The 25,794-nt window shown below is 50.2% G+C and overlaps 1 protein-coding gene across 2 annotated transcripts in view; it reads left to right on the forward strand.

The window, feature by feature from the left end:
- Window positions 1–25,794, forward strand: part of RIMS4 (regulating synaptic membrane exocytosis 4) — a 50,747-nt gene that overhangs the window by 13,240 nt on the left and 11,713 nt on the right. For both annotated transcript variants that reach the window (XM_040981087.1, XM_040981085.1), the window contains one exon: window positions 24,226–24,364. In XM_040981087.1, the coding sequence (XP_040837021.1) occupies window positions 24,226–24,364 (139 nt within the window). The remainder of the gene's footprint in view (window positions 1–24,225; window positions 24,365–25,794) is intronic.

A 25,794-nucleotide genomic window follows, 5' to 3' on the forward strand; every position in this document is an offset into this window, starting at 1 on the left:
TGATCCCAGATCAGGGTTCATCTGGCAAGTAGGCACAGTGGTGTGCTCCTGCCTGGCCTAGTTGGGATTTCCCCAGAAGCAGACTCCAAAAGGACTCAAGGACAAATATCAGAACCACACAATGTTGCTGGTTTCATTAAGTTAGAGCAGTTGAACAGCCATTGTCCAGGGTTTGTATAGTTCACAGAGGTGGTGGGAGAAACTCCAGGAGGGGAAGGAGAAAGAAAGGCAGAGCAGAAAGCTAGGAAGTGGGGTATCTAACAGGCAGGTGACCCTACAGAAGAGCCCTGGAGCATTGTCTCATTGGGGACTTCCGGGTGGGGGTGTGTGTGCAGAGAACAGGCTGGGCAGGCTTCTGTGCCGGGCCAGACAGTAGATATTTTAGTCTTTGCAGACCATACGGTTCCTGTTGCAGCATCTTCATCATGCAGTTGTAGTGAGAAAGCAGGCACAGGCAGGGTGTAAATGAATGGGTGAGGCTGTGTTCTAATAAAACTTTATTTACAAGAATAGGCAGAAGGAGGAGGACTACAGGTTGTAGAACCCTGGGGTAAAAGACACACCTCTGTTATCTCACCTACCCCAGAGGGAGGGGGCTGGGGTATGCATGGCCATCTCCTGGCAGTCATTGGTGGCGGTGCTGCTGGTATAGGAGGGGTGAGTTGTTTAGAGCCTGCCATTTCCAATCTGCCACAGGTGGTGAAGGGACACAGATGCTGGCAAGGAGAGGTTCACCCAGTGCAGGAGCAACCAGAGGGGAACAACAGAATGGTATTCATGGAAGCTCTTGGGGCGTGGCTGGTTGGGCTGCGTGGAGCGTGTGCTGGAGAAGAGGTGGCAGGACCTGACTGAACATTGCAACCCAGCCTTCTCAGGCACCTGCTACTCCCGGGCAACAACCGTTTTTTCCACACTTGTCTTCTTGAGTTCTTTGCTTCCTGCCTCTCCTTGTGCCATTCTCTAGTTTGGGATATCTTTTTCCTTCTCTTCTCAATGCCACTTCCTCCGAGAAGTAGTGTTTCTTCCCAAGTGGCACTGACCATTGCGCCTGGGTGTTCCCATGATGCTTTGCTTTTCTCCTTGCACAGGGTGGCTTCTGTCAACTTCTCTGTCCCACTGGTCAGGGGCTATGCGCCCAGGGGTGCTGTGTGGGAGACAGAGCTGAATCTGCAGTTCCCGTTCCTTTCCTCCGCCCTTCCTGCAGCAGCTGTTGATCTCCAGACCCTGTGCTGTCTGCCCAGTCAAGCCCGGTCTTTGCCCTGGCAGAGTTTACAGCCCGGAGGGGTGAAGGTTGGACACTAGACACCCCGAAGGAACAATTGATAATCTGATCAAGTTTGATCACGAGTCTGTGTGCTGTGCTGGACAAGGGCAGAGTGCCAGGAAGAGCCTCAGGCGGCAGAATGGCCATGGGGCTGGGGCCAGATGCTAAGCTGAGACGGGGGGCACGTGGGGTTGGCCAGAGGCTGGGCAGGAGTGTAGGGTGAGGCAGAGCTCAGGGCTGTATGCTGGCTTCCGTCTGGGTGATTGGACCTCACTTGCTCGTTCACTCTGTCTCCCTCTCACACACACATGTGGAAACATTAACTACAGTTGTTTCTGCGTGACAGAATGATGAATCACTCTTATTTTCTATTGTTTTCTTTGCATTTTCCACATTTCCTACTGTCCACATGGGGTCAGAAGTGAAGATTTCAGGGTTTGGAGCCCACTGGGTCATTGTGTAGCCGCCACCACCATGTTCTCTGCCCAGTGGTGCTTCCGTGTCTCTGGCGAAGAGGCTACCATGGGACCCCTCACCTCCATGAACTCAACTGAGTCTTACAGCCTCTGGAGGAGGTCGGTGCTATCACGCTCCCCAGTTTACAGCTGATGCAGATGGGACACAGAGAAGGTAAGGAAATTTCCCACACAGTAAGAATTCCCATCCAGTTCTGTAGTCTAAGCTTAACCATGTGTCTGTGCTGCCTACCTCACCAGGCAGTTGAAACAAGTGGGCCAAGTCCTTAGCACAGGACCTGGAGTGTGTTCGGGCTTAGTAAACATTAGCTCTTGTGCAAAGGCCCTGAGGAAGAATGGGACCTAGGCACTTGGAAGCCCTAGGAAAGGAGTGTGGGGCTAGTGAGATTGCAGGGCTGGGTCATCCTTGGTTTTTTTTTTTTTTTTTCTAGTTAGAAAGACCAAATTTATAGAGAGAGACAAAGATCTTCTATCTGTTGGTTCACTCCCCTAAGTGGCCACAATGGCCGGAGCTGAGCTGATCCAAAGCTAGGAGCCAGGAGTCTCTTCTGGGTCTCCCACACCGGTACCCAGGCCCAAGGCTTCCAGGCCATAAGCAGGGAGCTGGATGGGAAGTAGAACAGCCCGGACATCAAAGAGCACCCATATGGGATCTTGGCATGTGCAAGGTAAGGATTTAGTCACTGAGCTATCACACTGGCCCCCCCCCCCCTTTTTAAGTTTATGTTATTTTTATTTGAATGAATTATAGAGAGAAAGAGAAAAGAGATTTTTTTTTTATCCACTGGTTTATTCCACAAAAGGCTGCTATGGCTGCAACTGAGCCCATCAGAAGCCAGAAGCCTTTTCTGGGTTTCCCACGTGGGTGCAGGGTCCCAAGGATGTGAGCCATCCTCCACTGCTTTCCCAGGCCATAAGCAGAGAGCAGGACTGGAAGTAAAGCAGCCAGGACACAAACTAGCACCTGTATGGCATGTAGGCATTGCAGATGGAAGCTTAGGCTACTATGCCATGGTACCAGCCCACACTCTTTAAATTTATTTATTTATTTATTATTATTTTTTTTTATTTGAAAGGTAGAGTTACAGAGAGGGAGAGAGAGAGCGTGCGAGGTCTTCTGTCTGCTGGTTTGCTCTTCACATGACAACCACAGCTGGGGATGGGCCATGCTCACGCCAGAGCCAGGAGCTTTGTCCAAAACTCCTGAATGGCTGTAGGGGCCCAAGCACTTGAACCATCCTCTGCTGATTATCCAGGCACATTTACAGGAAGCTGGACTGGAAGTAAAGCAGCCAAGACTTGAGTTGATGCCCATATGGGATGCCAGCATCAGAGGTAGCATCTTTACTAGCTATGCCACAACACTGGTTCCTCATCTTTGATCTTCTAAGCTAGGGGGCTGGGACTTGACCTTAAAGAAAGTTTAAGGGCCTACACAGTTTTCAACAGGGATATTGCAGTCTCAGATATGGAGTCTGCAAGTTTTCTTGGTCCCCTTGGGCTGTTGGCAAGAGGGTTGGAGCCGGGAGGTCCAGGGGTGGCTTCCCTAGGTCACAGTGGCTCTTGCCAGAGTCTGCCATCCTGGTGGAAAGTCCTCGGCCATGTTGGTGCCATGCTTGGCATCCAAGCTGGCTGTGGGGCCAGCGGGCAAGGGACAGAAGTTAAGAGTGTGTCACCAGGCTGGCCTGGTAGCACCGGGAGGCTGGGAAGGGCTGGTTTGCAGGCAGGAACAAATTACTCTCCTGGAGACGAGGCTGGCCTGGTCCTGCCGTGTTGCATTATTAAATTTGTAATCTTCATTCTAATACTTTCCAGCAGTGAATAAGAACCAAATCTAAAATGCCGGCTTTACATTTCTGGAATGAAGCTCTTTGTCAAGAACACTTGAAACCCATAATTTTTCTCCAGAGGTGAATGTCTAAATCTTAAGAAAAAAAATTGAAATTAAAAAATCAAGAAAAAAAAATCACTCAGTAGTTAAAGTTTGGGCTTAAAAGATTGTAGACCCCTTACACCATGGTTGGGAGTCAGGAGCAAGGAGAGAGATTTCCTGTCCTGGGGAGGGTGGAGTTGGCACTTGATCTCCAGGTGCCCTGAGCTGGCTGCTCAGAGCATCTGTGCCCCTAACTTTGGGCCTTGCAGGGGAGAGAAATGAGAGACGCTTCCTACCACCTCGTCCTAGCACATGGTAGATCTGTTGATTTGTGAAGGGGCTTAGTAGAAACTGGGTTGTGATGCCCCCCAATAACTCACTACATTGAAATCTTGTGGGTTTTCTTGTGACCTGCTTGGTATGTGGTTGACATGGCCTGGTTTCTGCCTCCCCTCCTTGGACAGGAAGTTCCTGCTGCTATTGGCCCTGTGCAGCTAGGCCATGCCCTTCAACCCCGCCCCAGACTCTTCCTACTGGGCCCAGCTCCTGGGAATTGGGTTCCCAAGTTAGCTTCCTGGGTGTCTGGGCCCCTTTGAAGAGTTCGCCCTCCTGGGCATGACTTTCTGCCTCTAGTGCCTGGATAGGTGATTTCAGAACCGCTGCTTGTGGGGTGGCCCAGCACACAATGTCCCGTGATACAGTGAGCGAGGAGAAGGGGTAGGCGGTGGCTGAGGGCCAGGTCCCGCCACACTCCCCAGTCGGCCATGGTGTGTGGAGGGTTCTAGATTTGCCTTGGCCTGACCTTCAGGGTCATGACGAAAGTCCATTTGTCAGACTAGGAGCATCAGGCATATTTTATTTAATAATCTGATTTGTGACTCTTACAGACTTAGTGTAAGTGTGACAGTAGCCTCAGGCCCCATGATGGCAGTGGAGGCGGGGATGGGGGCAGAGGAGGAAGGAGAGTGGCAACTCATGTCAGTCCAGGGACTGAGGCAAGAGAGCCATATTATACCAGGAAATGACCCTTCCCTGATGGTCCATGTCCTTGGCTCTGGACAGGCACGTGGCATGGGTGGCACCTTTTGCTTTGATGGTAAAATCGGCACCCTCCCCCTTCTTTGGTGCCTACAGGTGCATGGCCGGGCCCTGTATACTTCTATGCAGGCAGCTGCATGTATAAGTTCACAGAGAACCAGGGGTGAGGCCTGGAGGGAGAATGCAGCCACTCTGCGACCCCAGGCTAATCATGAAGCCATTTTACATGTTAAACAGTCAGTCTCATCATGTTTTGTTTGTGTCAGGTACCCTGCGCACCTAACCTGGATTGCGCTGCTGACGTGACAGACTATGACAGACTATGAGATGGCTATCACGTGGGTCAGAGCCACTGCATGGAGGAAGAAACTGAGGCTCGGTTAGGCCTGCCTTTGTCCAGAAACCTTCAGACCTGCTAGGTATTGAGTCTTAGCCTCCCCAGCCAGGCTTGTCACTGTGTATGAGATCGGCAGCTTTTTAGAATATTAGGTGCCAGAGGTGTGGAGCTTCATGGTTCTAATGCTACGTTTAATCCCAGAGGAAGGACAGGCAGAGCAAGGGAGCAGGTGGACTCCCCTGAGCCTAGAGTGTATATATTGGGGGTTAGGGGATGGAGGGGAGGAGCTATTTACCAGATGGGGTGGGGAAGTGCCCTAGGCTGCTGAGGGTTCTGTGTTCAGCAGGGAGTACCCCTGTGTGTTTATGTCAACGGTGGAAAAATAGATGCAAAAGTTTGGAAGTGAGCATGGTCCAGGAAAGGGGGTGAGTGGGCTGGGAAAGGCCTGAGCAAATGGGACCTCTGTGGGGAAGGGAGGCCTGGGATCCTCTTCCCAGCCCCCCTTGCTTCTCAGGTTAGATGCCCAAGACTAGGAGAGCAGGAGCGAGTCCTGCCTGTGTGCTCTGGTGGATGAACTTGAAAGTCAGGTCTCTGCCTGACCCAGGCGCTTCCCAGGGCTCCCTCAACACCCTAAGTGGGAGAGTCACCGTGTGTCATTTTAGTTTTCTGAGGCTCTCTCGTGGAGCAGGAGTTTAGCCTAGTGGCTAGGGCACTGATGATGATGTGCCTGAATCCCATGTTTCCACGTTCACGCGTCTGGGTTCAGAGCCCTGCTATGGCTTCTGACTCCAACTCTCTGTGAATGGGGTCCCTGGGAGGCTGCGATGGTGGCTTGAGAAATGGGCTTCCTATCACTCAAGTGGGAAACCTGAAATAAGTTTCTGGTTCAGGCTCTGGTCTTGCTCAACTCCCAGCTGTTGTAGACCAGTAGATGTATTATCTCTGTGTCTGTGTATCTCAAACAAGTAAACAGTTTCTAAGTGACTTGCTCCTAGCTGCCATTTCCCATGCACATGCGTGTGCTGGCTGCCAGGCTAAAGTGCTGGTACAACCTTCAGAGCAAACCTGTGACACAGATCCAGCCACTCCCACTGTGACAAGGAGATAGGTCACTTCTCCAAGACTCCACGACCAAGAACTGGTGTCCTGTGGGGCTGCCCTCTCTCTGCTCTGTCTGTGCTGTTTGTAGCCAGAGTGGAAATTTGGGGGAAGATAGAGAAAGTACACTCAATTGGAACAGAGATACTACAGCTCTGACATTCAGGAGTCAGCCATGTAACGCCTAGGGCTCTTTCTCTCTAGTATATGCATGCCCAGGTGTGTGCACGCGTGTGTATGTGCAGAGACACATGTTTTAGCTGCAGCAGGATCATTGCTTACCTTGTAAACTGAAGCCATCATTTAGAAATGACCTTAAAAAGACCTTCCTGGTCTAGCCTTTGCAGGGACACTGGGAATTGTGGGCTTAGGTCTGCAGCTACGTGTGGCCTGCCTGTGCCACAGACTTGGCTCAGCCAGCTCAGGCACCAGCACTGGGGAGACCTCCCACTCCGGCCCCTCCCAGCGGTACTTCATCTTTGTCCCTCCTTTCTGCTCTATTCTTGTAAAAACAGAAGTTAATCAATTTTTAAACTGACAGACCTCCCCAGGATTTTTTTTTTTTTTGCCCCCATGCGTGGCCCCACATTGAAATGCAAGAAGCAGAAGGCTTGTGAGCTATAAATAGCCCAGGCCTCTTCCAAGCAGTGGTGGGGAGGATTTGTAGGTTTTGTCTCCTGCCAACCTGCTGACCTGGATTACTTCTTTCCTGCTGTGCCTAAGTTCCTATGGTCCCCAGGGCCACGTCTGTCCATCCTTGCGGGAGCAATTGTTCAGTGAGCGCCTGCCCTGGGCTGGGCCCTGCGTGTAGACATTGCAGGCTTGGGGGAAGAAGCTGGAGTGGGGGGTGGGAACCAAGTATGGACTCATTTTGCGAATGAAGCTCCCACCTGTTGAGAAAGCCCAAAGAAGGCTCTTGAACTCAGGGAAGGCTTCTTGGAGGAGGAGATCCTAGGGCTGAAGAAGGGAGAGAAGAGAAAGGAACCCAGGTTAGAAATGGCCCGAGAGGAGGAGGCTACAGGACCCTGGTGTCACCCCTGGCACTATGCCTGGCCCGAGCAAGCCTTGCTTGGAATTAAACCACCTACAGGTTTGATGAGAGCCCATCATGGGTGCTTTGGTGGCTCCCAGGCCTCCTCTCGGGTGAGGAGGGTGCTCAGCTTATCACTGGTCTGCAAGTCAGTGTCTGCTGTGCTCAGACTTCTGCCTGGAGCTGGAATCCTGAGCCTCAGCCCAGGAGGTCTGTGACTGCCCACGTGCCTCAGGTGATTCCGCTGTGCAACCATACTTGGGTCTTGTGGTGCTGATCCCAGCTCCCTCCTGGTGGGGGGAGGGATTTGTCTGGATCCCCAGCCCAGTTCCCAGGGCAATGGGAACTCAGTTGCCTCTCTAGTGACCTAGAAGAGTGGCTTATGGCCACCTGCAGCCCTGCTTTCCTGTGCCCGGCACAGAGAAGGCTCAGCTGACCCCCATCGACCCAGGCCACTGAGGTCCGCAGAACACTGCAGGTGCATGTATCATGAAGACAAGCAGATCAGGGTTGACCCCTCCTCCCATTTTAGTGCTTCCCCATCAGCCACTCTTAAATGGCCGAGCCTCTCTGTGGCTCAGTGTCCTTACCTGTTAACAGAGGTGGTAACTGTGTGTACCCCTGAGGTCCCTGGAGGGATTCGTTGAGTTAGCTGGTGCCATGGGAAGATCCTCACTCATTTCGTGGTAACTTGCTGTAGTTGTTATCACTGCCATAGAAGTTTTCGATCGGCGTTTAATGTGCGCCCAGGCGTGCTGCAGATGATAGGGTACATCAAGAGATAATGTCATTATCAATGTTATTAGAGGAAGATCCCAGCCTCCCCCGCGTTCCCTGCCAGCTGGTTAGACCGAAAGGGAGTGGAATGCCTGTCTTCCCTCACCTCCTGTTTTTCTCCTCCCTCACCTTCAGCTGACTTCTGCAGCACCTGCTAGGTGAAGGGAGTAAGGGAGCGAGGCATAGTATTTTAGGGTCAAGGGACTTCTTCAACCTTCTGCACCAAGTGTTTGAGGGATGAGAGTGTGGCTCTTGTGTCCCTGCTGCACAGAGACCTCTCCATAAAGTTACTGAGCACCCTGCAGGCTGAGGGTGTCCCCAGGGAGCCGGCTCTCCCGGGCCTGGCTTTTAATCTGAGCTTAGTCTGTCCTGGCTACTGCAGGTGAAGCCCTCTGTCCAATCCAAGCCTCTGCCTGGGCCCCCGGCTTGGCTTCTGCAAGGCCAGACCCTGCTGGAATCACTGGGTCTATTGGCTGGATATGGAATGTCTCCTTTTGCTGCCTTCCCATCCAGGGAGAGTAGGGAGGATTTGCAGCATCATGTGTGGCTCCCAGAGGAGTTGGTCATCAGGCTGCTAGTTTGCTCTCTATTAGATGGTCAAGGAATTGCACACTTTAACAAGGAAGTAAGAGAGGCCCTGTGACTGGCATAAGCGCATTTTCATTGCTGGTAAAGTGTGTTCCAAGCCACTGGCTTGTGCTTGCTTCTGCAGCACAAATACCAAGCCAAATACCAATACCTGGCTCTTGTGTGCCATCACCCCCACCTCACCTGGTACAAGATATCAACTTAAACTTCCCCATTACACGCCTTTTTCTGAACTCTCTCTTGCACAGCCTTGGCTGGCTGATTCTTGTTTTTTCTTGATGTTTCACTCCATTTATCAGGCCCTGAAGTGGAAAAGCCCTAGGTTGAAAGGCAAGAGATCAAGTTCTGGACCAGTGTTGTCTGCTAGGAACATCTACAGGGATGGAGACATTTGTGGCTGCACGGTTCAAAACCATGGCCACCAGCACCTGGGGCACTCAGCTTGAACTGTGGCTCTCGGGGTCAGGGACCCAACTGTTACCTTTTAAGAAGTGGTCACATAGTGCAAGTGGTGCTCCCGCTGAGCAGCATGGCTCAAAACTCAGCTGTGAAGGCCCTGAGCAAGTTTCTCCTTCACCCAGGGAAGGTGAAAAGACAGTGAGAGAAGCAGAGGAGAAGCTGTTGGCTTCTCCTGAAGGATGAGGTCTAGGGTCAGCTGGATCAGCTGTGAAGATCCAGTTCTGCCACGTGCCTGCTCTGTGTCCTTGAGCCGGTTGCTTAACCCCTCTGTGCCTGTGAAGGGAGCATGATGACATGACAGGGACTGCCTAGGGTTTAACAGAAGTTTCAGTGAGATAGAACTTTACTAAGGCCTCATCTCCAGCAGGCTGTGAACAAATCACAGGCTTTGTAGCTGCAACCACAGGCATCCATGCTTCCTTCCTCTCTCTCTGGAAAACCCTGGCGATTCTTGTTTTGACTATCCATGTTCATAAGATGCTTCTTTTCAGGACTGAAGTTTATAACCTCGAACCCTAGGAGATTACGTACAAGTTGTGTTCTTATGCTTCTGCTTGTTTTGTTTTGTCTTGGAAAAGCCACAGTTCAACCCCTGTCACTCCCAAGGGAAAAACGGCTCTCAACAGATTCTCAAAGGAGTCCGAGGGGCTTAAGAAGTCTGGGAGAGAAGAAGCTGGCACACAGTCCACATAGAGCAGGATTGAGAGGGATAGGAATCAGAACTGGCCCTGTCCCAGCCCTGCACAGACCTGGTTGAACTCCAGTGGCCTTGTCTGGAATAACTTAGGACCGGTTTCACAGTTTGCTGTGACAAGTTGCTAACCAAATCTGTGTTCGTTGTGCAGCATAGCACCTGGCGAGCGGGGCTAGTCAGAGTTGGCTGTTTTTATCATCCTCGTCAGCATCATTGTTACCATGGTTTCCATCCACTGTATGCCAGGCTTGGGTGCAGGGTGTGTCTGGCTTCCAGACCCCACCTTTCCCGACCTGCACATTGTCTGGACCCTTGGCAGCTGCCACACCCCCTTGTTTGTTTTGTTCTAGCCGCTCTGGATGCCTGGCTGTTCATTCAACATGAAGGCATCAGCTGGCACAGGGCCTTTCTGCTGCTTCCCCAGACTCCCAGCCACGAGGCTTATGTCTTTTTAACCCACGTAGCATAGTGAGGTCTCCTGACCACCTGTTTACATCCCACCCTGCCTTCTGGCACCCCCTGTATCTCTCCTTATTTGTCTCTGTGAGCGTTGCCTCTGAAACGAAGCTGTAGGAGGGTGGTCTGCACTTCCTGCTTCTGCTTCTTGTCCAGTGCCAGTGCCTCAAACAGCGCTGGACACGAGAAGGTGCTCAAAAATGCTTTCTAAATGTGTGTGGAATTGCACGAATGAGCCTCACCTAGCCGGAGGTAGCTCCCATAGGGTTCTTCAACTCCACAGATGCTGCCTATGTAATAGCTGCCATAAAAAAAAAATACTCCCCAAGCACTGCTCTGTGCTAGGCTAGGTCTGAGGTCCTAGGGATAGGAAGATGAGTAAGAGCATCTTCTCAAGGTGCTGTCAGGGCTCTGTGGCGACCAGGGTGCCATCCTCTTCCATACACTGTTGGCTGGCTGGCCTCCACCAGGGAGGGGCACCTGGCCCTGACCAGGGTGAAGTGGGATGGGAGCCCGTGGGAGAGTCACTCAGGAGGTGGGGAACTTTGGTGACTTGGCAGCCAGCCTCGCACCTCCCTTGGCCAAGCATGAAGCAACTTGCGAGTGAGGGGAGGGCAGTGGCTTCCTCTCCCCCGGGAAGCAGGGTGGCCCTTCTACATTTCAGCTTCCGCCCAAGCCTCTGTCCTTGGAGTTAAAAATAGCCAAGGATGGGAGTGCAAGGACATGCTGTCCTCCTCTGCCACCAAGCGGGGGATTCTGCTCCCTCCTGTCCATGGGGGCTGCTGGGCAGCAGCTAGAATTCCCCCTTCCCATACCCTTAAGGACAAGCACCGGCTTCTCTTTCCCCGACCTGGCAGGGCTGTAAGTGAGCCATAGAATGTCACAACTGGAAGGGCTCTCTGGAATCGACTGATGTCTGGCAGAATGCCAGTGATCCTCCTCCTCCCCCCAGGCCTGGGACCTTGGCAGACATCAGTCAATCAAGCCCCCTTCCCCCGCTCCGTGCCTGGGACCATGGCAGGCATCACCAATCAATCATGACACCCTTTTCTGCCAAGCACAGACACAGTCTAAGAATTCTCAACACAGAATATTTCAGGCAATAGCTACCAGAGTTGGCGAAAAAGAGAAAACCTATTTATCATCCCCAATCTGTCCAGTCCTTCATGGTGGGAAAACTGAAGCTCAGAGAGGGGTGGAAACTGGGGTGGTGTCACACAGAAAGTTGATAATGGAGCTGGGTGTAAAGCCAGGAGCCCCAACTCCTCTACGCCCTGCTCTGGCCCCTGTCACGGCCTTCTCTTTGTCACCAGAACTAAGCTTTTTGTGTGTGTCACAAGGATGGATTTTAGCCCCTAGACTGCACGCACAGATATTTTCTGCAACTTATACTGGTGTATGTGTGCAAGCAGGCCCTCTACAGAAAGAAAGTAGCTTTCATCATTTCTCAAGACACTGGCTGCAGGACCATAAAGGAAGACAAATCTTACAAGAGACGGGGAGGACCAGGCTAAGGACTTGCCCCTCAAGTGTATGGCGCACTCCAGCAGCAGCAGCAGCAGCAGGCAGTGTCTCAGGTCCCCACCCCTCCACTTCCTGGGACCCAAAGAAGTGGAACCTGCTTGCATATTTGTTTCCAAAGTACAGGCTGGAATGATGAGGCCTGCGGTTTCTGTGTGGAGCCCCCTTGCTGAGTGCCAGGCCCCTTCACGAGTCTGCTACAGAGAAGGGGGTCCATGTCCCCCTCCCCTACCTGCACACACCTTGGGAAAGTGTGAAGAAACCAGGGCTGAGGTAGGGCCCAGCTGCCCTGCAAGTTTGCTCAGGCCAGTCCGGGGAGGTATGTGTGGCAACAGTCAGAAGATAAAGGGAGGCTTCCTCTGCAGGATGTGGCAGAGGCTGCCTGCCTTCAGCAGGTGTGTGGGAGGCTCTTGCTGGGAAGACTTGCCGGGCATGGGATGGCCGCCTTCCTGCAGAGTGGTGTAGAGAGGGACTGGATTCAAGAAGCCGTGGAGGAGCCGAGCTGAGCTGAGCTACAGGGACCATGCTGCTTGTGGCTGCCTGGGGGGTGCAAACAGCTCAGCCAAGGTGAGCTTGCTTTGATGAGAGCTGGGGCTGGGTGGATCCGGCTGGTCTGGCAGGCTCTGAAGGAAGCCTGACAGATGTCAGTGAAGCAGCCTGAAGAGGCTGACCCTGGTGGGGCTGGGAGGAAGATGTTTCATTGCCCCTGGTCTTCTCCTGTGCCCCACATCCTCATTGCTCGTTTGCCCACTGGTTGTTTTCATTTGGGGGCCTCAGTGGGGATGGCAGTGCCTGAGTGTGTTCTGAAGATGATGTGTCCAGGGTCCAGACTGCACAGCTGGTCCAGCCTTGGCAACATGCCTCAAGTGGTGGCCTCTTGCTCAGCTGGAGCCCTCTGCTGCCCCTGGTGGGAACTGTCCCTCGTTACACTCCACTCCCAACGTCCTTATAGAGGAAAGATCCAGGCCCAGGTGGTGACAGTAGTAGGCAATGGAAATGTGGATGGATAGATAGAAGGGCAGATGGATGGATGGACAGACAGTAGACAGCAGTGGAAGTATGGATAGCGATGTCGATATTAGCTCTGTGCAAACAGTGCAGTTCACAGAGTAGTGCAATCATCTCCAGTCACAGAACAATTTTTGTTACCCTCAAAAAACAAACAAAAAAAACCCCATGTACCCGTTAGTCATCACTTCTCATTCCCTCTCACTCTGGTCCCTGACAATCACTCATCCACTTTCTGTCTCTGTGGATTTGTCTGCTTTGGATGTATGGAATATGTAGTCCTATATGACTAGCTTCTTTAGCTTCGCATGGTGTCAAGGTTTGTATGTGTTGTATCATGGGTCAACATGTCACTCGTTTTGGTAATAGAATAATATCACACTGCCTTTGTGTGCCACGGTTTGTTTATCCATCCCTCTGTAAGTGGCCATTCGGGTTGTTTTCCCCCTTCGACCACTGTGATGAATACTGTTGTGGGCATTTGTGTCCTGCTCTGTTTGCATCCTGTCCCTCCACCACTTACTTGCTGGGGGACTTTGGGCAAACATTCCTTATCAGTTTTGGCCAGTTTTGTTATGAAGGGTTCTCTTTCTGCTCTTTGGTAGATTTTTAGAAGCTGAAATAAAGGTGCAGCAGGTGGAGAAGCTCTTTGGTGGCACCATCATTCCTGTCTCCCTCCACTGGAAGAACAGCATGTCCTAGGCAGGGCTTACTGCTGTCTCCTGGGTCCCAGCAGAACTCATGGGATAAGAGACAGCTAACTCACAAAGGATGTTTAATGGAAGCAAGAAATAAGCCTTTGTTCTGAAAGCCGTGGAGATTTGAGGGCCGTTTATTATCATGGCGTAACCTAAGGAGGATTGCCTAGTGCATTTAATTCTTCCACAGTTTGCAAGGTGGGTTCTGCCACTACATCTAGCTCATAAGGAAAGTCCAGATAGGTTTACTAACTTTGCTTGGTTTGCTCCATACAGGGATGCTTGAGTCCAACCCCACTATTCTAGCTCTAGAACCTGTGAGTGAGTGTATGTTTTAACAAAATATTTATTTTTATTTGAAAGGCAGATTTTGCAGAGAGAGGAGGAGAGGCCTGGTTCCAAATGACTGCAACTGCCAGGGCTGAGCAGATTTGAAGCTGGAAGTCAGGAGGTTCTTCCCTATCTCCTACATGGGGGCAGGGACCCAAGGAGTTGGCCCAGCCTCTGCTGCTTTCTCAGGCCATATGGAGAGAGCTGAATAGGAAGTGGAGCAGCTGGGACATGAAATCAGCACCCGTATGAGGTGCTGATCCTAGCAGGTGGAGGACTAGCATGCTCTGCCTGCCCACTAGAGTGTGTGTTCTTGAGAAGACAGAAGTACATGGGCCGTTTGGTGAGTGATGTGTAACCCAGTGTAGATAGAACTCCTGGTGTGTATATGACATCACACTGGTAGTATAGATTTGGGGTAAATACTGGAAGTGTTGAATTCTGTGCAGATGCTGAAGCTTCCCAGTGCCAGGTGGAGATCTCCATTCAGCTTCTTCTAGCACTCACTCAGTTTGTCCCAAATGCTGGTTGAAAGTGGCTTCCAGGGGAAAGGCCTGAGGACTGTCCGTGTCCTCCTTCCAGTGGCTACTGAAGTGTTTTCTCTAGGAAGTCTCTTCTATTCCCAACCCCATTAACTGGAACAGAACAAATGACCCTTCCACAACCCCTGCCCCAAATGCATTTACTCTGCACCCAGAACTCAGCATCTTCAGTTTGCATTTTGGTTTTAAAGTTTCATCTCCCTACATGTCTTCCATTTGGTAACAGAGCCTTCAGTTGTTCCAGAACTTGCGTGTGCAGTGGAATATTTTTAATTTATTTGCAGTCAAGCATAATTCAGCACTGAAGCAATCCTCCTTACCAACAGATCCTACTTCTGTCTCCAGTGCTGCATTCATTACCCCTGTCCTTAGATCTCCTGATATTCTGTGCATCTCTCTGCCCTTACTATGCTGTAATTATGACATCTTTGTTATAATTGCCCCTTTACTTGTCTGCTTCTTCTGGAAGACTGAAAGCCCCTTTCTGCAAGGTCTGGCTTAATTCATCTGTGTTCAGAGTTCTCCAGCCCAGGCTGTGCCAGGGAATCGATCATTAATACAGAGTCTGTCGAATGAATGATAATTACTTACTTGTCTCGTCTTCTCTCTGTTATCTTAAGGTAGTTCCTTGAGGACAACGACTGTGTCTTATTCAAGTTCAAGGAAAGGGTGACATTGGAAATGAAACCAAGTATATAGTTGACTGGATGAGAATAACACAGGACTCTTTAGAGTTACAAAGCATTTTCCCATCCCTTGTTCAGTTGGCCCTTCATAATCTTCCTGCTCTGCTTCCCAAATCCTTACCATGTGCCTTTCATCTCCCTTGCTTTCCGCCATTTCATCTCTGGTCTTCCTGTCTCCCCTTCTTGCCCTCTCAAATCCTCTTGGAAAGTATGTCTGAAGCCTTTGTGCCTCACTCCCAGCATCGATCATCCTACAAAAATAGCACTTTGGGTAACAGCTTTGCCACTGTGGATAAGTTAATTAACCTTCAAGCTTCAGCCTTCTTTTTTGTAAGTGTAGATGATGCTTATCTTCACTGAAGGTGTGAGGATTAAACAAAGTGATGGATGGGAACCATTTCTCCTAGGCTCTGGTTGAACTCAGTGGGAGTACAGTCTTGGTGGGAGATGGTGATTCTTCGAGGGCAGCAAGCCCCTAGGATGGAAATGTGGCTTAAAAACAACTCTGGAGGTGGGTGCCTCATACTTCTCCCCTCCTTATGAGCTCCAATCCTGCTCTAGGCAGGCCAGGCCAGGCCTCTGAACCTGATCAGCATCACGCAGTTACTGCAGCCACCAGTTGCGGCTTCTGCCCTTACTGGTATTTAAAAGGCCTTCAGTTGCGAGTCATAAATTTATTTTATGTCCCATTAAGACAGCTAAAACATGTCAGAATTTAACTCTGACATGAAACGAGTTGTCATTTGTGTCTTCATTCCAGCAGTGTTGGTAAGAGCTCTTTGGAGAATCGATGAAATGATGACAGTTTATCCAGGCGATGCTGATGAATGTTTGACTGTTGGCCCTTACAGAGATGAACAGTAATAGCTAGCATTAGTGAATGCCAGCCATGCTTCAGGCCTTCTATGCTCCTTCCTCTCCTGTCCTGGTGGCTCTCTGCTCTCTGTATACTCACTTAGCAAATACTACATTTGGGGAATAGAAATGTGAGCCAGATAGACAGTAAAAAGCAAGTGTTTTCACCACCTTCCTTTCCCAAATTTTCCGCATCTGCTCCCTCCTGACTTTTATAGAACCACCTACTATAAGCATTCTTTAGTGTCTGGCTTCTTTCACTCAGTATTATGTTTGTGAGGTTCACCTACCTTGATTTTTTTTTTCATTGTGGCTCATTCACTCTCATGGCTTTATCTTAGTACATTGTGTGACTATATCAAAGCAGTTTGCATCCATTCTGTTGTTCCGAACATGTGCGTAGTCTTCAGTGTGGGGATATTGTCAAATTGTTCTTCTATGTGTCTTTTGGTAATGATTTGCACACTGTTCTTCTGAGCCCATCCCTAGGAGTGAAATTGCTGGGTCATGAGATACACATGTGAAATGCTTTTTACATGGGCTGAGGCATAGTGTGGACTTTGCAGGTTAGCACATTAGATCATCCATTAGCAGAAGGCAGTGTCCTAAGGAGTGAGGTAGGTGTCTGGCATTTAAGGTGTACATACTCCATACTGGAGTACCTGTGTTCATTCCCAGCTCTGGCTGTTGATTCCAGCCTTCTGCCAGCTCCGGCCCTGGGCAACAGTGCTGATGGCTCCATTGACTGGGTTCCTGCCACCTAGTAACACCTGGGTTACAATTCCAGCTCCTGGTTTCAACCTTGGCTCAACCCCAACTTGCTGCAGGCATTCAGTGAATGTGGGCTGGAGCTCTGTCTCTCTACTTGTCAAATAAACAAACATTTTAAAAATAACTTTTATAATATATGAAATAGACCACACTAGCCCATGCTATTAGAAGCCAAGATAATACTATTGTTGCTGGGGAAGTGACTTGAGATGGGCATAAGGGGCTGTGAGTGTTGGCAATGTTCTGTTTTATGATTTGTTGCTGGATCTACAGGTGAGTGCCCTCTGGCCATCAAGCTGTACAAGTGCAGCTGTGCACTTGCTGTGTGTATGAACCAACAAGTCGTTTCTTTAAAAATCCCCTTATCCAGGATGGGAGAGAATGCTGAGACTTTCCTATGCAGAATGATGGCTAAGAAATTTGAGGATTGATTAGCCATGTATAACATTTGGAATTATTCTGTATATGGAACACACTAGTGGGGAGTCAGGCAAGACTGAAAATCTAAGTTGGGACCGGGTGATGGAGGCAGCTGGTGTCAAGACCTTCAGAATTTGTTCTGTAGCATTGGGTGCCCTGGCAGGTGCTTAATCAATTAGAAAGAAGATGTGCTCTGATACAGGTCAAGAAAGCTGTATAGGCACAGCATGGAGAACTGGCAAAAGAGAATGCTGTGGTGGGGGAGCATAGAGAGGGAAACTAAGGCACAGGGCAGCTGTGTAGCAGGACAAGGGTGGGGTTCACACCTAGGCAGTGGGTACCTCTGGAAGATGCTTTGGAAATATTGACAGGTGCCTGACTGTCAACCGTGAGAAGAAACAGAGAGGCGATTACCAGGAGACCTGTTCTTTTTAAATTGAAGTAAGGTGGGGTTTTTTTTTTTTTTGATTTATTAGAAAGGCAGAAAGTCACAGACAGAACGGGAGATCTTCCATTCACTAGTTCATTCCCCCAAATGCTGGAGCTGGGCTACACTGAAGCCAGGAGCTGGGAACTCAGTTCAGGTCTCCTATGTAAATACAAGGACCAAAGTGTTCAAACCATGGCCCACCACTTCCCAAGATACATGTTAGCAGGAAGTGAAGCTGGGACTAAACCCAAGCACTTTGCTGTGGGATGCTGGCATTCCAAGTGGCTTTTTAACCACTGCACAAACGCCCACATCTCTTCTCTAATTGTAAGGGAAGGCAGGTTTGCTGGCCTGGAGGGGAAGAGTGAGGATATTGGATGCCTTTGCAGAAGTCATCAGGGTTTGTGCTTGTGCTGCCTGTCCTTACGGCAACATCAGCACCCAAAGCCATGTTTCTGGGACCCTAGGGTGTGTTTCTGCACAGCCAGCTCTGTGTAACACCTTGCCAGGTGTTACCTTGGATGTTTATCACTGAGCTTTTTTTTCTTGTAACAGGTTGGAACAATAATATTTGCCTCTCAGAGCTGTGGTGGGTATCAGTTATGTGTGTAATATTGCATGGGAAAGGAGAAGTGTTACTTGTGTCATCTCTTATACTTTGTCAACAGCTTCATCTTATTATCTGATTCCCTGGGAACACTGGCTTTTGGGAGAAGGTACATTAAGCACATTCATATTCAGGTGTAAATGTACAAGGGAGATTTATATGTTGCCTTGGCAGGAAGAATTGTGTTTTTTTCGAGAGGACACATTTTACACCAGTTCAATCACACACTTTTGGTGGGGATAAGCAGTGTGGGTGCTGTCCAGGGTGCTGAAAGAAAGTAAATGAGGAGTGAGTTACACCGTGGTTAGAAGTTGGTAACTATTGCAAGGTGCAGTGGGAGGGTGTCCCTAATGGAAATGAAGGTGAAGGGCCATGGGCTTAAGGTGGTACATTGAGGAATTCTTGATGAGAGGTGGCAGCTGATCTGCAGTAGAGCTTAGTAGATTTAATCCAGTGGATTTGGAGGCAGAAGGCTCAGGGTTTGACTTTTAGCTCTGCCATTAGTAGCTATGTGTGCTCTTGGGAAACTTACTAGACATTTTTTTTTCTTTTTAAAGTTTGTTTAATTATTTGAAAGATCTTGAAAGGGAGGGAGAGATGGAAAAAGATTTTCCATCCACTGATTCATTCCTCAAATGCCTGTAACAACCAGAACTGGGCTTGCTAAAACCAGGAGCTAGGAACTCCATTCTCCCTCATGGGTAGCAGGGGTCTAAGCACTTGGTCCATCGTTTGCTGCTTTCCAAGGTGTGTTAGCAGGAAGCTGCATCACATATGATGTGGGATGTTGACGTTGCAAGCAGCAGCTTAACTGGCTGTACCATGACACGGCCATCTCACGGTTCATTGTGGCAGTTAAGTGAGATGAAACCTGTGTAAAATGCCCAGCACATCGTCTGGTGTTATTCACATTAATAAAAGCCACTTAATTCATTGAATTCTGTGAGCCCCAGTCCACCTAGGATGTCCTGAGTTTTCATTGTAAGGATATTACTGTGTTACCTCATGGGTATATTTAATACTCAGAAGAGCCTTAACAGATGGGTGCTATATCCACATGAATGAAGAAATTGAGGCAAAGTGTGCCTGATAAACTCTGCATCATATTAGAGCTGAAATCTCTGGGGGGAAGTTGGAATTCCATTAGAGGAGAGGAGGAAAGCAGGAAGGTGAAAGAGAGGGAACCAGACTAAGGCTGTGCCAGGCTGGGGCTGTGCCAGGCTGGGGTGGAGTGGGGGCTGAGGCAGAGGGGAGTCTTGGATGCCTGGGTGTAGAGATTGGACTTGATTTGGCAGGCAGTGGGGAGCAATTCTGTGAAATTAAGTAAGATCAAGGCATGATTGAAGCTGTGACTTATTTATGAATTTGTACTTCACGTTCATTCACATTGTTGAATTAATATATTTAACTATAAAAAAATCAGATGACATAGGAAGATACAAAAGAGAAATAAAATCTCCCTAATGTGCTGGTTGAAATGTAAATTGGTAGAACACCCTCAGAGACGTTTGGGAGCCTCTGCCAAGGCTGGACACTGCTGATCCCGTGACCCAGCAGTTGCACTCCTAGGTGTATGCACTGCAGTCATCCCAGCAGCCTAAAGCCTGATTGCCTTCAGCTGGAGGGAAGAGAGTTCAAAATCTCATCACCAATGCAGTTGACAGCTAGATTACAGTATGTTCATACAGCCGAATGCCATGTAGCAGTGTTAGTAAACAACCCACAGCTATTCCCAATACGAGGGTGGGAGAGGGGAGAATTTCAAGTCATTCACATAGTATTAAGCAGAAAAAAAAAGCAAGGCTGAAAAAAGAAAGACAGGCTCATGACATGAAGCTGGTGAAAAGGGATAGCTGGTGTTAGAGGTAGCACAGGGCTATCCTTGTGAGCAACACAGTGACAGGTTCCAGGGATCGCTGCGGCTTCTTGCACTGTGCTGTGTCTTCATCCAGGTACTAGAAGCATGGCTGTGCTTAGTTAATGAAAAATCCATCAGACTGTACCCTTAAGCTTTGTGCCTTCTTCCATGTATATCTTCTAGTCAGATTTAAAGTGACAAAAAAAATGTCCCCCACACCTCCTCTAGCCATCTCTCACCCTACAGTTGTTCACCATTAGCAGTTTGGTTCATACCCTTCCAGATTTTTCTGTGCACATGCATAAATATAAAAGATAAAGCTATATTTATGTGAATGCTATGTATAGCTTTGCAGAAATGGCATCACATTTTACATGCTGCCTTGCAACATGCTCTTCTAACTTAGCAGTGAGTCGAGGGAATCTTTCCATGCCACTGCAGGAGGAGGCGAAGGTTAGTTCTCCACAGCTGCACTGTGTTCTATTGTGGGGAATGTGATATTTAGTTAAGTGGTCCCCTGTTAGTGGACAGTTCATTTCAACACTTCATTGGTATAAACAGGACTGTAGAGAACCCCTTCTTGCATATCATTGTGTACTTTTGTGACCATTTGTGTAGAATGAGTTAGTAAAAGTGGAATATATTGGCCTGGTGTGGTAATTTAATCAGTTAATGGCTTGTGTGGTAAGTGAGTTGAAAGCAGTGAGACCAGTTACACTGCTGTTAAGAGAGCTGAAGCCCAAAGTAGTTCTTGCGGTTGGCTGTGACCATGGATGAGAGGATATGAGATAAAAGCAACATTAAGGGTTTCTAAGACCTGCTGTCTAATAAGAGAGAGGAAAATGTAGGTAAGATCTTTGAAAATATGGAGGGTGGGTGGCTGGGAAGTTTGTGATGAAAATCAGAAGCAGCTGTTGAGCTGATGATGGATTTTGTCTGGGACCATGTAGAATTTAAGAAGTCTGCTTCTTATGTGAGTGGCAACATCCAGAGTTCAGGTGCCAGTCTTGCTGTGGTCAGAATTAAGGTCTATAGACCCAGGTGTAGGATTAATTTGTATAGGATTGGGCCTGAGGTTATATGAGGGAATGAGTCCCCAAGGAGAATGGAGAGCAAGAAGAGAAAGTAAGAGTATGAGAGAGAGAGAGAGAGAGGTTGCAGGTGAACCAAGGGACCACCAAGGCAGTGTTCAGAGAGACTGTAGACCCAAGAGGATTTGCTATCACAGACTTCCAAGTAGGAGGGATTTGAAGTAACTCCAGCTCAAAGAGTGAATTCATCAGTAGCCCAAGTTAGTCCCCCTCCCTGCTGGCCCCCAAATGAGTTTTGTCATTCCATCTTGCAGTTGCTTTTCCAAGCACTTAACACTGTTGTGACTAATCGCTCTGAGCATCTGTGTAGTGTTGGCCTCCCCCTCTGAACCATGAGCACGCAGAGGCAGGACCATGCCACTCCCACTCCCATCTTCCCTCATGTGATGGCCTTGGCACCCTCAAGTCATGGCTGCTTCTGGGCAAGGCTTCTGCTGTCCACATTCTTCCTCTGCTCCTCTTCCCCATCCCTGTCCTGACACTACGGGGGGAAAGGAGGGACTTAGGGCTCTACAGGAGTAACTAGAAGTGGCACAGTTTGAATTTTGGGTGCAGCAAATATGAGTAGATCATCACCACCACCACCACCCACCGCCCACCCCCCCCCCGGCCAAAAAAAAAAAAGGTCATCCCAACTTCATTGATTATAATTAGAATGGCCACTCTTGGGTGCAGTCTCCAAGAACGCTGTAGGAGGGGCCTCTCACCTGCCCCATCCCCATGCTTAGAAGGGACAATGCTCACCTGTGTCCTTCACAGCACAGCTCTGGCACCCCTGGCACGGTAGGAATGGTGCTCCCTAGGAGATGCTGGAACCCCACCTGTGCAAAGACTCTTGACTCTGGCCAGATTTTCCCAAAGCAGACCTTAGGATGGGGACGAGAAAGGAAAAGAAGAAAGCAAGGATACCTGGGAAGGTGGTGTGTTAGGAGGAGCATCTTGCATAAGGGTATCAGCAAAGCACTTGGGGAGGGCAGCTTTAGAGCACATTGGAAGGTCTTTCTTTGCAGTGGTTATCGCCGTGGGCCAGGTACTGTGTTCAGCACCCTCTCAGCAGCTGCATGGGAACATGCCATCTATCTTGCCCAAGGTCCAGCAGTTAGTGGTCACAGAGTCAGAAGGGACTGTACCTGGGCAGTTCAGTTGTACAGCCAGGCTCACCTTGCGTGTGGGATTGGGGCTGCTGGGCGCGCTGGAGGTGCAGAATGCCATGCAGGTGTGAAGTCCCGCCAGCTTCCTCCGCAGGCCCTGGGGAGCGGGTTGTTTGTCAGGCTTTGCTCCTCACTCTTCCAGGAAATATGTGTCAGCGCTGTGGATGGAGATGCCAGTGTGGGGCTCCAGCATGGGGCTGTGCGGGAGGTCATGTGCCTGCAGCCTGCTCCCTGATAGGATGGGGATCTGTATCCCATGTATATGTGGGGAGGGAGGAGTATTTGTACCTGTGTGTGCACATGAGTGTGTGGAAGGCCAGCTTTCTGAGCCAGAGAAGCTGTGTTTGTGAACAGGTATGTGTTTTCCAGGTCTTTCTCTGCTGCTTTCCCTGCTATGCACGGAGAATCACAGAAGCTGTAGTAAGACGGGGTGCAGCTGCAGACACAAAATAGGGAAGGAACACATGCAGAAAGGAGTGGAGGCAGACAGGGCACACATGCACATGCAGAGTGGCAATCCTTGAGTAGGGGGCATCTGGTTCTTATATCTGGTTCAGGCATGGACACAGATACGTGCATCTCATTGGCTTGAGAAACACAGAGTGACAGGTGTGAGAGACCCCTGAGATCCATGCATGTGGACACCCAGGTGTGCGTTACCACTCTATCTTTGTGCATGCATCTTTGTCAGTGTATGTGTGTATTTCTAAATGTGTGGGCAACTACGTGTCTGCATTACACCAGCACAGGGGTCCCACAGAGGCAGGTGGACATCCACACAGAGAAGCATAGAGTGCAGTCTCCTCACATGTGTGTGCACCTGACCCTTGATTCAGGGAGCACTGTGGCATTGCCCTCTGTGGAGAGAGGGCAAGGAGATGTCCTAGCCTTTCTTGGGTTCATGCACATAGTCCCAGCTCCCCATCTTCTTGCTGGAGTACACCTGGTAGAAGTGGGATGGGGTGGCAGGTGGGCTTGAACAAGGATGATCACCCAAGTGGGTCATTTGATGACACTGAGGCAGCCCCTGAGGTACACTGGGCCATCCTATATTTTGAGGGGGTCAAGGGCAAGATTCCACCCTGACATGAGCCCATGATTCCATGGGGTAAGATGTGCAAGGCTTGGCTTACCATGTCATGGAGCCCCAAGCTGGTAAGTCCCTTGAGCTCTCTGTACCTCTTATTGGCACTGAGGTGGGAAGGACCATGGCACCCCTTCCTGGGTGAGACTGGGGACAGATGTTGGTCCATTGCACATATGAGGGCTCACTCCCTGTGTTGGCGCTGATGCTTCAGCAATGAGCCAAGTCCTGTGTCCTCGTAGAGATGTCATACCTTCTGCACAGAGTGAGCTGGCCCACAGGCCAATGGTGCATTCCTTCAGGTGGTAAATGCTAGGAAGAAAACAAGAGCAGGGTGGGAGGGTGGAGGAGCAGGAAGGGAGCAAGGCCATGAGTGGAAAGGAAGGCCTTGGGTAGGATGGAGTGACCAAGACCAGGAGGGGATGCTGCTTCATTCGGGGGCCCAGGGATGTCAGGAACTGTCCCGGATATGATGACGTTCAGTTGCAGTATGGAAGCCCCACAGTGGACATTTGTTGGTGTCTTAAGATGTTTTTGGGCTGCCACAACTGCCCTGAGAGATGGGACCAGTGTCCAGTGGCTGGAAGCCAGGGGCATAGTGAGACAGTGTGCACTGCCCAGGCCAGTCCCCAGGAGGCGAGCAGACCGGCCAGTATGCCCACCATGCTGAAGCTGAGCAGCTCTGGCCTAAACCGAGGCAAAGCCCTTGACGGAGAGTCTGCTGGGTAGCATAGTAGGTGCTTGATGAGTAGTGATGGAAAAACAAGGAAGATTGGGAGAAGAGTGTGGGGGATCAATGAATTCCAGCAGAGGGAGGTGGGGCGCACTTGTGTATGAATCAAGCTGTTAGCAAAACTTGTGCAGTGTGGTTTGTCTGCTGGGTGAGGCTGGTAGGCCTGCCCTGAGGGGGGCGCTCAAGTACCCAGAAGTTTGCTATGGGAAGCTGGGTGAGCTGTGCAAGGAACCGGGCCTGAACCACTATCTACCTTTGCTATGCTAATCAGGTGACTTGTCTATTGTCTCTGCCCCTCTTCTTCCCCTCCTCTCCACCTTCACATCTCCCCTGCTCCCCCAACCCTGAAGGGGACAGCCGGAGGCTGAAGGGAGCCATCCAGAGGAGCACAGAGACAGGCCTGGCTGTGGAGATGCCCAGCCGGACACTGCGCCAGGCCAGCCACGAGTCCATCGAGGACAGCATGAACAGCTACGGTTCGGAGGGCAAGTAAGTACGGAGTCCGCATCTGCCCATCAGCCTTCTTGTTCTTGGCGGAGGGATGGAGGAGCCAGGCCACCACCCTGCCTCCTGGGTCAGCCCAGGCCAGTGGGGGCATTGGCTCAGGCCGCCCCCACAACCTCCACTCCCTGGGTGCAAAACTCCAGTTGGAACATAGGCCCTGGTGTCGGAGGACCTGGACTGGAATCTCCGAGCTCCTCTGCTGTCTGGTTCTGTGACCTTGACCGGGTCATGTCCCTGCACCACAGTTTCCTCATCGATAGCATGGGGATAATGGCGGCAGCCTTGTAGAAGTGTTGGGAGGATTAACTCCAAATAGTCCAGATCATTCTGGGTCAATGTTTACAAAGGTCACAGGACAGAGTGTGGGCCCAAGGATTGTGAACCAGTGTTCACACAAAGGAGAGTGCCCAGGCTGTCTGGGCACAATCGCTATTGTGTCTTTCTCTGCTTCAGTTCATGCCTGCCAGCTGGTTTTCAGGTACACAGACACACACACACAACTTGACTGAGGCATCGCATCACTGCCATCCAGCCCTACAGCCCAAGTACTGCCCAACTCAGCCTCACCTTCCCAGCATCTCCCTGGTCACACAGCCGCATCACAGGGCAACCTGGTACAAAATGCACATTCCTGGGCCCCAGAGTTAAGCTGGCACACTCATGCATCTTCATGTACACAGCTGCACAAACGCTCCTCTCCTAACACCAACAGTGCTCAGATCCACCTAAAATTCACCTAGAGGTCCCTTGCAACAAAACTTAGATCTAAAGCAACTTCCTTGTGGTCCAGAGAAGTTAAAGAACGAGTCACACAGAATAGCCTGGGGTGAGGTCCAGGAGTCCTGACTGCCAGCCAAGGTTTTGTCCACAACCGCACGTTACTTTGTGGTCCCAGAAATCCTCAAGGGTAGGTCACAACTCTTGTGCACTCAAGGAGGCCAAGCCTTGGAAAGTTAAGTACCACATTGCCCAGTTCAGTAACCCCTAGAACACATGTGGCTATTGAAATGGATTAAATTGACACTCCGTGCACCTAGCTACATTTCAGGTGCTCAATGAAATGGGGCTCATGGTAGCCACACTGGATAGCACAGAAAATAGAACCCTTCTATCTTTGCAGAAAATTTCTTGGCCAGCACTGGCTAAGAGGGTTGTCCAGGGACAGCTGCCCAGCCTGTGCATGCTGGGTCTGGGGCTCCACTTCCTCCCTTTGCTCCCTCCTCTCTGGCCTTGCCTCTCAGCTGGGAGCTCCTGCTGGCTGCAAACCTCGCCCACCCCTGCCCCTCCTAAACTGAGCATCTCTGGGCTCCTGAATGGCCTGGCTTGGCAGATGCTGTGGTTCCGCCCAACTCCTACTGAGGCTTTCCGGTGGGTGAGAAGAGGAGGACAGGCAGAAGGGAGAGGAGGAGCAGGAG

The sequence above is a fragment of the Ochotona curzoniae genome, unplaced genomic scaffold (assembly GCF_017591425.1).
Source record: "Ochotona curzoniae isolate NIBS_2020 unplaced genomic scaffold, NIBS_Ocur_1.0 contig_3520, whole genome shotgun sequence".
Classification (NCBI taxonomy): domain Eukaryota; kingdom Metazoa; phylum Chordata; class Mammalia; order Lagomorpha; family Ochotonidae; genus Ochotona; species Ochotona curzoniae.